The sequence below is a fragment of the Phoenix dactylifera genome, unplaced genomic scaffold, assembly GCF_009389715.1.
Source record: "Phoenix dactylifera cultivar Barhee BC4 unplaced genomic scaffold, palm_55x_up_171113_PBpolish2nd_filt_p 000046F, whole genome shotgun sequence".
Classification (NCBI taxonomy): Eukaryota; Viridiplantae; Streptophyta; class Magnoliopsida; order Arecales; family Arecaceae; genus Phoenix; species Phoenix dactylifera.
In genome coordinates, this window is record NW_024067669.1 from 769,993 (window position 1) to 783,292 (window position 13,300).

General features: G+C 37.7%; 1 protein-coding gene across 1 annotated transcript; it reads right to left on the reverse strand.

Moving 5' to 3' along the window:
• Positions 1-4,590: 4,590 nt before the first annotated feature.
• Positions 4,591-8,313, reverse strand: LOC103710150 (L-type lectin-domain containing receptor kinase IX.1-like). Its single transcript, XM_008795770.3, has 2 exons — positions 6,732-8,313; positions 4,591-4,992 (listed from the first exon to the last, which is right to left on the reverse strand). The coding sequence occupies exons 1-2, from the start codon at positions 8,311-8,313 to the stop codon at positions 4,592-4,594; spliced, it is 1,983 nt and encodes a 660-aa protein (XP_008793992.2). The 3' UTR covers position 4,591.
• Between the last annotated feature and the right edge of the window lie 4,987 nt (positions 8,314-13,300).

Consider the following 13,300-nt stretch of genomic DNA (forward strand, 5'->3'; position numbering starts at 1 on the left):
GGTGACCCGGGCTAGTCAGCAGGAACGGGTTCGGTATGTACACCACCACATGGCCGTGCCCCGCATGACATCGACCGCGTCGCCGTATATACCATCAATCACAACCGCTCATTTCTGCAGCCTTTTTTCATCAAACGCTTACCATGCACCGCTACGGAAACGAGCGGTTGTGACCGGCGGCGTGCACGGCCACGTGGTGCGCGTCTTGTAAGGATATGCTCCGAATAATGGGACTTGCCCGAAACTGTTATCTTTCCGTTTTGACATAGATAACATCCGTCATTTACTCGTTTACGGTGGTTTAAAACAACGGTCATTCTAAGTTCCTAACAGTTTTGGAGGGGACCGTTACATTATATAAATAAGAGTTTTTTACATTTGTATGAGTTCAAATTTGTATGAGTACCTTCACAAAATTATATTTATTTTTATATCCTCATAAAATACTATTTTTTTTGCAAATACCCTTAATATAATAGTTCTTCTAACACCATTATAAAAAATCATATTTATTTTTAATTAAAAATAAAATAAAATTTTGAAATTATTTTTTTTACCTCCGTCGCGAACGTTTTATAAATATCTTTTTGTGCACATCTACCCATTAAAGGTATTTTAGTCATTTTAATTTAAAACTGTTAAATTTTTAACGGTGTTAGATGGCATGGATATGTATGCAAAAATAAGGATAAAAGATAAGTAGAATAGCAAAACAAGTATTTTATGAGGGTATATATATGCAAATAACACTTTGAAAAGAATATTCATGCAAAATTCGATATTTAGAAGGGTATCCATGTTAAAAACTCTATAAATAACGTTATTTGTGTGTTACTATGTGAGAACAGTAGTTATATAACAGAAATAATTGCCGGTGTTTACCCTTTGCACCATCGGATCCACAAAATTATTTTTCAAATTCAATTTTATGTGCCCATTGAAAAAAAAACAACAACTTTGTTCAATTGATAGCCATAAAAATCTAGTGAAAATTGATTTTGGTATATAAATTAATTATTTCTTCACTATTCATTGTCTTTTTCCTTTTACAGCCGCAAGGAACATTTACATAACGGTGGATAACAATTTTAGCGGGGGTCTATCATAATGAAATAAATATATTACTGAAATCTTAAGCCCAATTGAATTTAGTTGAGATAAGAGGTTGACTACCAGGGCAGTAGTTATAGGCCGTTGCACTAAAAGGTTAACGATGGCAAGAAAAATAATGATATCTTTGCTTGGCTCATTATTTATCAACTAAAACTTACTTTATATTTAGCATTAAAAAAATATTTAAATATTTTTTAATTGTTGAAGAGTGAAAAGGTGAAATCATGGCTAGCTAGCTTAATGGCTAAAGAACCACTATTGTTTAAAAGCTTATTAGCTATAATAATGTTATAACATCTCGTAGTATAAATTTATACTAGAGTCCCAATCAAAGTGCACACTAGTCTATTCCTAGCATGGATGGTAAATCTTTACTAACGTGCTTTCTTTTCAGAATTTTTTTATAAAACTTATATAAATATTTATGTGCACAGCACTTCATGGCTAATAAGGCTAGGAAATACTAGGATTTGATGTATGATATGTATATATATATATGGCTTATTGGATAAATTTTCATACAATTTATTGAGGAAGCAAGATCGTTGATGATAATTATGACTTTACAATCAAGAATGCTCGTTAAAAATCATTTGATCAAAACCATATAGTTGTAATGGTGCTTGCCAAATGTTGCCTCGATAAAAGAGATTCATGAGGCTAAATTAGATGAGGCCTCAAAGGAGTTTGTGTGAAAGCCCGTAATCATGTGACTTCACATAATTACCATCTTATATAGCTAGAGTTTCTCGTCTACAAGAGAAGGAAACCAAAAGGTGAGCTCTAAAGAAGCCAATATAGGAAGACCTCAGGAGAGAAAGGGGGGCAAGGTCAGAGAGAGTGATAAAGTCTCACCATGGAAGCAAATCAAGTAAGCTCTGGTTCTTTTTCAAGTCATCTCATGTATTGCTATTATGGAAGAAGAGACTCATGGAGGACATTATGGACCATCATAAACCATGGCTAGCGCATCTACAGATACTCCATGTATAAGGTTTCTTAAATCTCTAAGCTTCCTTTTATTACTCTCCAATTATTAAGTTAATAGTATTGAAGTAATTATATTTACTTTTTGGCTATCAAACATAAACATCCACTTGTGCTCTTCAACAAACCCAATGTTATAAAGTAGAAATGTTAGAACTTGGGTCCAACTCTTCTTGTTCTCTGATTTAACAACTGCCTAAATAATAGGGCATAGGTTGTCATTAACCTCTTTTCCAACTGCCGCTAGACTGTTCAATCCACTTCCTTAAGTTCTCCTCAATAATATTTCTATCAATATGCTTCTCAAATAGGTCATCATCTAGTTCATCAAACTCCTCTCATTCACTAAAGGCTACTAGCCATCGCTTAAATTATTGTCATTACTATTTGCTCCCTCCACATCATTTACATATTCAATAGACGCATTTCTTTTGTCTTCTACCATTATTTCTTCAGATTTCTTCTCCTTCTTTTGCCTAGCAACCCAAATATCACTTATATAGGTGGCCTTAGTCAATACTTCAATTAAACATTGTATGTACCAAACATGATCCATCCTTCTTTTCTTGCTTCCCTCAACACTGATATCAGGTTGATGAGCAGCTCTATTCCACCATCATTCCTAGTACAAATAAGCTCATTTTGAGTCTCTTCTTATCTAGCTTGATCCGCTATAAAGTACCGAGTGGCATGGCCCCTCTCTTGAATAATGTTATCAATTGTTGAGTGCGTATAATCAACCTCATCTTGAGTTAGCTCTCCAAGAGGATAGACATGTGCTATCTCATTCACCTCATCAAGATCAATTACATTTTGCTACGAGGATGATAACAACAGTGGATCCTCCTAACCGTATCTGCTTTATATATCCCGTGCTTAATATAAACTTCCACATTATCATATTCTCATTGCCTCCAACCTTTCTTAAAAATGTTGCACAAATTCATGGGCTTTAAGCCAATTTTAAAGCTCTCCCTAAGCATTAGGTAGTAGAACATGGGACAAATTCTTGTACCCTAGTTTCTTCATCATGCTAATTTGTATCTTTGTAATGCTCATCCTATCAATGTTGCATTTGTCAAAGTGGTTCACATAACTCCCACTGTAGCGCATGTGAGGAAGAAAATTTAATATGATGCAGCTCTACATTGAAAAGATCAGGATTTGTGCCTGCAGGCAGTGACAATAACAACTAGGTAAGGGGACCCATATTGCACAAGCTATGAGATACTATTGCATTAAAAACTAACCACATTCCAAGCAAGAGGGAGAGGGATCACATGTCATAGATTGCATGATCAAAACATAAAAGAGAGGGATTGTAGTATCATTATCTATCAATGAACTAGATGAAAAAAGCCTTTGCATATGGAAATAGTGCAATCTAAGTATAGAGAAACACTCCTTTTTGGAAGACTAACTAGTGAAATTAAACTAAACATTTACTGAACAAAACTAGCATCTGCTTGCAACTAGCCTAATTTAGATATAAAATAAGCATAATGTAATACATCTAAACAATAATTAGTTTTATGCTACATGGCTGGAGCCAAATTAGCATAAAAAGGTAGAACAACACTTCTACTATGTGACTGGAGCCAATTTAGCATAAAAAGGTAGAACAATACATGCATTATATTAAAAATCAAGCCAGGCACCAAAAAACAACAAGCCATACACAATTGGGTACAAAAAAGGACACTAAAATAATTGGAACAAAAACATGCATAGAAGAGCACATACACAATCTGTAAGTAACCCAAAACCTAAGTTATTGAGGTAATGTCTAATCGGCCCTAAAACTACTTCAAAATAGTAACAAATCTATGGATGCAACCACATGTTTTTAAAGGCAAGAATCAGGGGTAGAAAACCGGAGGACCAATGTGGATGCTTGTATGATCGTACCTAAGGAAGGATTTGGATGAAGCGGTTTTGGTAAAGGACTTTGTGGAACAGTTAAGAGAGAGAGAAAATTTGTATCATTTGGAACGATCGATGGTGTAAGGACATTGGAGGATAACATAGTAATGCATTACATCAGGCTAATCGAGTAACTTGAGGGACTCGATTATTATTTTTTTTAAGAAGAGGGTGTCTGAGTGGAAAAACAAAATCAAGAAGGCAAAAGTGTAGTTATCTCTTATAAATAGGCAATAGTGATCAGTAAAATGTTTTGACATCTTGCAAAGCATAATTATCACACAATCACTTTTTATATTTAAATATGTAAAAAAATGAAACCCCAATTATCTGATTTCATAACTTATATCATCGTAAAATTCTAGTATTATATCAAACCAAAAACATCAATTTTTAGTTAAATCCTTTTACAACTGGAAAGGGAGAAGATCAGAAACGACATAAACAAGTAGCACCCACAAGCTTAACATGTACAAGACACCAAATCGTAAGGCTGAAATACAACTTACAAATCTAATATGTAACATGGTGTTAACATCAGAATCTCTTGCCACAAAGTTACCACCCTTCAGCCTTCTGATTTGATTGAGTTGGGAGTACTACAAAGATTAGAGATATCGACTGGAGGAGGACGTAAAAAGACTGGAAGAGGCATGTTAGGTGACAAAATCGGTAGTGGAGCATCAAATTTCAGAACATTAATGGCTTGCCTTATCGATGGCCTTAGCTCGTAATCTAGCTGAGTGCACCATAGCCCAACAATCAACAGGCACTCCATTTGTAGCTTATCAAACTTCATCTTGAACCTTTCATCAGCTGCATTCAGGTGCATCCCTTTTCCATAAAGCTCCCAAACCCACTCTACCAAATTCACTTCACCATACTTTACTGCAATTGGCTTTCTACCACATGCAATTTCTAATATTACTACTCCAAAGCTATAGACATCGGACTCCTTGCAAGCTTTACCTGTAAAATGTTGTGTTTCATTGAGTATGAAAAATGAATTTGTAAATATAATTACGAATATTGCTCATTTTTAGTTAAAGGAAAATAAATATGTCATAGCACTGCAACTAAGAAACACTAATCCTGGTTAGATTCCAAACATGTAGATATAAGTCTTTTCGAATAAATTCAAGCAAGAATATTTATTAATTTTGCAATTAAATTAGCCATCAAAATTGGATTGCCATGGATAACTCTATCGTGATTTAAGATAGTTGTTTCAAACAAACATAAGTATCCAAGGAAGCCAATGAATTTTATATGAAACTATCTTATTACAACACTACTAAAGATTTTAGATGTAGAATAAAGTTTGAATATATTTGATTCTATCCTTTGTCTCAGTGGTAGATAATTGTAATAAACTTACAAGTCAACAGTCCCAAATACCTCCAACCAGTCCTCCAAAATCAAAATAGAATATATTCTCATTGTGAGCAACTGAGCATGTGATTTGGATAAAAGTAAGATGCCCAACTAAAGAGTGGGGCACACCAGCGCACCATCGAATATTAACTATGGTCATAGTATCATTGGAGGAATGAAAAGATTAATTAGTTAGTGCAATGGTGTTCCCACTCATATTCATGCCAAGTTCCTCATGTTGCATGGCTGAACAAACTGCGTGCAACTCGTGGGAGCTGGTGTATGAGGACACGTACGGGTGTGTATTTAGTCCCACATCAATTATTCACCGAGAAGATCTTGGGTACACTTATACAGAACTAAGGAACTCAAAAAAAAACCTTTCGGTTAACCTTTTTGGGTGAGGTTCTGAATTGTGACAAATGGTATCAAAGCGAACTCGGCTCATAGCCTATGTGGACCGGGTGATACTACAGCATGGATTTATTGAGGCTGACATAGGCTGATCGTGGTGCTTGTGATTGGATTTGAATAGATTTGAACCTTTAGCCTGACGATGACGTCAAGGCTTGAACATTGGGAGTATGTGAAGATCCGTGTGGGCGCGTGTTTAGTCCATGTCGATTATTTGTATAGCCTACAAAATGCTAGATAAGACGTGTTAGCAATGCAAGACCTGAATTCTTAGTCCTAGATAGGCTCGAAGCTTGCTCTCCATTAATCTAAGCATGTGCTATATAAAGCAAACTCAAAAATGGCTTAGCTTTGATGCGTGCTAGACAATTTGATTGTCCAAGAGATCATTGGCTGCACATTTTACTCTCAAGGTATGTGAGAAGAGCATGCACATCCAGGCGGTGCACATGTATCATCCATCAGCTCCATGTTACAGTATTGCATGGCATCCAGATGATCAGCTCGAGGAAGTGCACATCCTTCATAGCTAGATACATCTATTGTGAGGCAAATGGAGCGGTATATTAGGTTGCCTCCTATATAGCGGAGCATTTTGGAGAGTTTTTGTTGACCACTATATCATATTTTATTTTCTAAGTTTTTTGGATGTATTTATATCAGAATTGTATGATATATCCCCTTATCAAAAAAAAAAAAAAAAAAAAATGAAGCGGCTGTCCCATGCAAACCAAACCTTCTTCCCATCTGGTCAAAACTTTATCTCTCTCTCTCTCTCAAAAAGAAGAAGGAGAAGAAGAAGTTAACCAACCCTATATATGCAGCTAAACTAAAAACAATTAAATTAAATTTCTATTTTAATTTTTAATTCAAATAACACATATTTTTTTTATGAAATGCATACGAGAAATTTATATTACCTGTGAAGGCATATTCAGGTGCCATGTATCCTCGGGTCCCAGCCAGGACTGTTGTTGCGGGGTCGCAGTCATGATCCACAAGTCTTGCCAATCCAAAATCGCCAAGTTTAGCATTGAATTCGGAATCCAGCATCACGTTGCTTGGCTTCACATCCCTGTGCACCACACACTGTTCCCACTCCTCATGAAGATAGAGCAACGCCGAGGCCAATCCCAAAGCAATATTATACCTCGTTGGCCATGCAAGCAATTTCTCCTTATGGTATAGATGGTAGTCGAGACTTTTGTTGGGCATGTACTCATAGACAAGCAGCAAGTCACCCTTTTCATGACAATAACCTACTAGCTGAACAAGATTGCGATGCCTCAGCCGACTTATAATCGTGACTTCTGATATGTATTCTTTGGTCCCTTGCTTGGAACCTCTAGATATCCTTTTGACGGCCACTTGAAGACCCGAGCCTTGCAATACTCCCATGTAAACCCCCCCGAATCCTCCCTCCCCAAGCTTCCCCTCCTCTGCAAAGTCCCTGGTTGCACTCGCAAGTACACCGTAAGGAAATCTCCTAGACCCAGCACTTCTCTCAAATGCTTTATTGATTAATGAATCGATGGCAACAGCCATCTCCACTTGTTCTTTCCCTGTGCTGCCCTTCTTGCATGCGCGATGCGTGCAGAAACACACAGAAGCAAACCCAAATGCCACAACCCCAGCGCCAACGACAGACGCCAAGGCTTCATATTTTTTACGACTCGAGTTGGTATGAATATCCAAATCCGTGGAAGAGAAGTTCCAGTATAGAATGCGATGGGACTCGATCTTGTTGCCTGTTGCAGCTGAGAAGCCAATGGAACCTTTATCCGGCAGGACCTCCCTCAAGTCGACAACGTATGACGTGCTCCAATGCCTTGAAGAATCCAAGGTATCACGAAGAAAGACACTCAGGTTTTTAGCACCGCCATCGTAACCAACGCATGCATCAAAGACCTGCTGTCGGATGCTAGCATTCAGGTCCGCATGCGCAACGGAGAAGATCGTGTGGACGTCAATTCCCACATGATTGGAGCTTGAATCGTTGTACTCGACGTTCTTAAAGCTATCAAACTCGACAGCCACAACTGTATTGTTTCTGGTCTTGTTGGCACCAAAAGTACTGAACAGACCAAGGGTCCCGCCATATGAGTTCTCCGGGATCTCAGAAGGATACGGCGACAGGAAGAAGGCGAGCCCATCGGCACTTGCACTGCTGTTGAAGTCGCCCATCCTGAATGAGAAGCAGGAAGAGAAGTTGATGACTGCGGCGTCGTCATAGAAGAGCACCGGCTCAGGATATGTGACTCTGCCTACGCTCCTTTGAAGGGAGGAAGGGGAGGAGTCAGCTTGGTTCTTGGTGAGCTGGATGACTGTGCCATCGAAGAAGGCGTCGGCCTGGTAACGTAAGTTTGGTGTGGCCAAACGATTACCGGAGAAGTTGAAGGAGAGTGGGCTTGCAAGGGGGATTAGGATGGACAGGAACTGGAAGAGGAGGGGCACCAAGATTTGGAGACTGGGAAGAAGAAATCTAGAGTCGGAGAGGGCCATGCTTGAGAATGTGAGGAGCATCCGTTTCAAAGCGGTTTGGAGCTTTATGAAGCTACCAATGGCCCTTCGATCCACCAGAAGAGCATAAAGTGGCCTACGATGTCTTACTTTCTAGAAAGAGGATAATTAATTGCGTAAAGCATCATTAGGGAGACTTCAAGGACCTAACCAAGAAAAAGAAAGAAAGCATCGAGAAAAAAATTAATTCGAGTCCGTCCATCGGACTATAATTAACTTTTAATCCTGTTGACTGAATAAATTTTAGTCATCGTGAATAAAACTTTGGTACGTCTTTCATTTAATTAGTAATGCATGCAAAAGATGACTAGTCCACCATTCATTCATAAAAAAATGAAATAAATATACCAAAACAAATAAAAGTAAAAAAGAACAATATTAAAAAGGTCCCAATTAAGGTCTCAAAAATTAGGGGGGAGGTAGGAGCTATGAAAAGGAACGTGAATAATAAGCTATTAATGAAGCATCAAAGAGAAAGTGACTCCAGAATTTTCCAAGAGGAAACAAAGAATCACATAGACGGCCATGTGCAATCAATTGAGTTTACACATGTGGAGTAGCTTAATTAACTCCAAAAAATTAATCTAATAGAGAAAGGGTAGGCAATATATACCAAGCTTAATACCCTATCTCACATGTGACTCAAATAATACATGTGGAGGAACCACAATGGTTGAAATGAGTCAAGATAATAATCAGGTTGATAAAAAGATAATTAGCATGGAAGAGATTCACTCCAGCGAACCTTTACTCACCTTTACTCTAATACCATGTTGAGTAGCCAATTGATCCCTATTTGGTACCACATCCAAACCGACTACAATCTAAAGGTTGATACACCAAGAAAGTGCAGGATGAATGCCAAGGATGCAGGGCGAGTGATTATGATGGAGATTGAGGAAGCAAGAGCCATCAACCTAGGTGTTTACACCACACCTTTACTCAAAGAGACACCTTAAGAGATAGGTCCTCGTTTAGCCATGTGGTGGGGTGAGAATATGACAGAGGTAATAGGATTTTGGATGAAAATTCTGATGGAGTTACAAGATCGGAGTGACGGACATCAAAGAGAAACTGGTTGAATTGACTAAAAAACATGATAACATAAGCCAAATAAAGAAGACAATCAGGATGAACCACAACTGAAGAGGATGAAGAAATACTAGTAACAAATTAAGATTCAGTTGAGTGCAGTTATCAGTCTAATTAATGGGTGGTACATGGATACATGATCCGATGATTTTGATGATCATGGAAAGTGAGAGAGCAGCTCGCGTCAGTTGCCAGAACCGATAGAAGTGGAGGCTGAAAGTAGGCTGCCATTATTAGAGGGAGTAGTTACCATATTATCTGCCTTTTAATATATATAAATGGATGTACTCTAAATGAGAAGACCTTTCGATGCATCAATAAATCCAGTTTCTCTTCAATTTACCATTGTCTTTCTTTTTCTTAGTTTACCATTAACACTCTAGTCTACCGTAGGAGGAGTAGTAGTAATAGATCACCTCAATCGTAGCCCCATTACATCCCTATCCTATCCTGCCTATCTTCTTTCAAACAGATGGTGTGATAGTAATAAAAGTCCTCGAAGATCAAGGTATTTAGATTTATACTACTTTCATCATCTTTTTTTCAACCCTACCATCCTATTTCAGACTAATCCAATATCGGTGGCATGTCCGTACATCTACTTTGCTACTGGCTTGTGATTCCATCCTAACAGGGAAAGAAGGAAAACAATCCCAAAAGCTTAAAACAATAGAGAAAGGACCGACAACGTGTATAAGGCTTGATAGAACATGCCCCTTTTTTTTTAAAAGCATGCCTCAAAGACTACTAAATTCCTCTTTTCCCACACATTTCGTAGATTTTCATTATTCAATATACACACTTTATATATGAATTGTACATGTTAATAGGTTAGCATATTATCTTTAGGATTCAAAAATAATTAACCATTTAGGGTAATTTATACGAGGCAAGGCATCCCCAATAATTTGAACTTGACTAATTTATACAGGTGGGTCTCTCTCTTTTCTTTCAAAAATAAAACTAGTAAATAAATAAAATATCAATCTAAAGAAACTAGAATATACAGCCGTGAAAAATGAGAGGTAGTTGCTTGCTACTAGGTGAAACAACTTAGAATTATAGCAAAGAAAAAAAAATACAAATGAAAAATGTAATTATGAATGAGAAGATTGTTATAATGTTCTTTAGGCTAAAGAATGAAAAAGAACAAAAACAATGCTAATAAGAAACCAAATCAGTTGTTGAATTGAGGACGGTCTGTCCATGCCCGGCCACTCCATGTCCGATCGCCACAACCATACGAGATCTCCCATCCAATCCCAGCAAGCACGCAAAAACCAGCAGCTCATCACTCCAGACTTCACCCCTCTCAAAAACACTCAAAGAACAGCCCGTTTCCTCAAACCCCCTTGCACGACGGTCGCCGGAGTTAATTGGGACTAAAGTTCAACGTCAACCTGACCCAAAGCCAATCAAAGCCCAACGGCAGCATCTTGACAGAAGAAACCACGCAAGGTATCAGAGATTGAAAGTGACCATTAATGGGTGGAGGAAGAAAGCACCAAAGGCGAACCAACTCATCAGAACCTACGCCAATGTGGGAAAATATGGTAAGGTCAGAACCAACCTCTTTCCGAGAAGAGGACCAACACCCCCCCGACCAGAAAGCCATCCTCCCCTCCTCCCTTTCTCCGGGATTAATTCCAATCCAATCCAATTTCTCTCTCTTTCTCACCGATACTCTGTCCTTCGAGAGTTTCTTCTATTGACAGAGTTTTTCTGCTCTTCAACTTTCTGCTTTCTACATTTTATTCTCTTTTTGGACATCTGAAGAAGTCGGTCGGATCAAACCTATCAGTAATCGTACTTATTAAAGGATGATCGAGCTAAGCTGGATTGTTGTATCTTAGGAACGAGATCGCTGCAAACTCGCACGTAGGAGGTGATCATGTTCCTAGAGTAGTGCATATCACACGCCTAGATACAGGCAAGACCTTTTCAATCTTCTGATTTTATTCTACTAGATTATTTTTTTATAATATTTATATAAATAAAGATATATATAGCAATCTCTGGATAAAATAAATTTCTAACAATGACACCCTCCAGACAAATTCGACCTTTCAGATCGAGCCCCTAGTTTCGTTGTGGAGGCTTAGACCCCCTAAAGCTCTAGTGCCTGAACCTGTCCATTGCTTCAAGGGCCACCTCTTCGGACACTCCTACAGAACCTGCAAGAGCTCGAAAATTAGCAACCTGTCAAGCCAAAAAACCAAAATGCAAGCCAACACAAATGACATCCGACCCCCACAGATCCCAAACCGACCCAGGTTCAAACAAGTCTTCCTTCCTTTCAGGGATGAGATGACCGGAATATTGACCTACTTAGATAGAGCAGCCATTGTTGAATCTTTTGGGAGACCAATCGGGGTTCATGACGTTACTACCACCTTGGGGAGGAAGGCAAGAAAGGGGGATCTTAGACCATAGAGGTTAACTTTTAATTAGCAACGCTTTGACTTTGCAAGTCAAAAAGTTAAAAAGGATGGTTGCAACTTGCCACAGGTAGCGATTCGATAGGATGGAATCTTCGAACTGTAGGGATCTTTCTTTTTCTCTCTTTTTTTTTTTTAGTAAATCAGATTTATTATACCAAATCTAGTATAAATGCATCCGTGGAAAGCGGCAAATAAACTATATAAAAGATTAGAAAGAACATCTATCATAACAGTCTACAATATAGTTTCTATATAATTGGCCACATATGGTGCTATCTAGCCAAAGCACTAGTCATTCTTTTATAAACATGTGTCACCTCATACGAATATAGAGTTGCTTCCCTTCCACAGCAACTCTGTATCAAGAAATGAGATCCGGTACATCTAGACCTTTTGTTAAATTTAATAATTAGGACCTAAGACCTCAAAATTTGTTTCAATTCGGATGTCACTCGAGCAACCCAATACCCCTCTTCAAGTACTTGTGAGCCCCGATCACTAAAACAGACCCCACCAACACAACACAACATTACAATACCATGCACCCTTTATCATGTACTAACATCAAAGTATTAATAAATTTTCATGGGGGAGTACCTTACTCTTCCATTGCATTTTGAAGAAAACAATTTGATAATTAACACAGGAATAAAGCTTTTCAGAAAAGACATGATTAGGAACTTTGGATGATAGTCCAAATTACCAACTATGCCAAGTCTTGGTCAGCTTTGCTGTAGTTTTTAAGTAGCAAGTGCTGTTATAAAATGCTTGAACTTTAACTGATTGTTTGGCAACTAGCTGGAAGAACATATGAACGCTTGCTTTGCGAATAGCATCATTCAAAGGGCATCATCAACCCCGACTTGCTCAAAGAGAAAGTTCAGTACTACATTGGAGGGTCCACTAATCCACTGTCTTTCCACCTATTACATTCTTAATCTTATTCGTCTCATACAATATTTTATTAAATAATAACCATCATCATGCCATACAACAACTGCGATCCGAGAAAGCCAAAAAAAAGAGAGAGTAATGGTCAACGTAATAATTACCAAATAACAAATTTTATTTAGCTTCCACTACAGAACAACTTTGAAATAGTGGGCATTATTTAAAACCATTATAGTTTTATAATTGCGAATATTTTAGACGATATCTAACTTTTCCAATGTAGTTGGATGTGCAACTTGTTCGACATTGCAATCTGTTGACGTAGTAACAGGAACTAGATATTTAACACCCTAAGCATTTTTTTTATGTTCTAAGAACATGAATTTTTTATTTTAAAGAAAGGTATATGTGTCATGTAGATTTAGGACTCATTCGGTATTACTTTTGTTTGTTGCCTTGTTCTCAAAAGTCTTGTGATAAATTTGAATTAGATTAGCATGAAAATGAAACTCTTTATTTTTCTTCAATTGTTTGTAAATCTTTAG

Excerpts from the sequence above, each read along its gene's own strand:
- LOC103710150 (XM_008795770.3), bottom strand. The coding sequence starts at position 8,313 with ATGGCCCTCTCCGACTCTAGATTTCTTCTTCCCAGTCTCCAAATCTTG. Across the intron at positions 4,993-6,731 it reads ACCTGAATATGCCTTCACAG|GTAAAGCTTGCAAGGAGTCC; the intron begins GTAATATAAATT and ends AACATTTTACAG.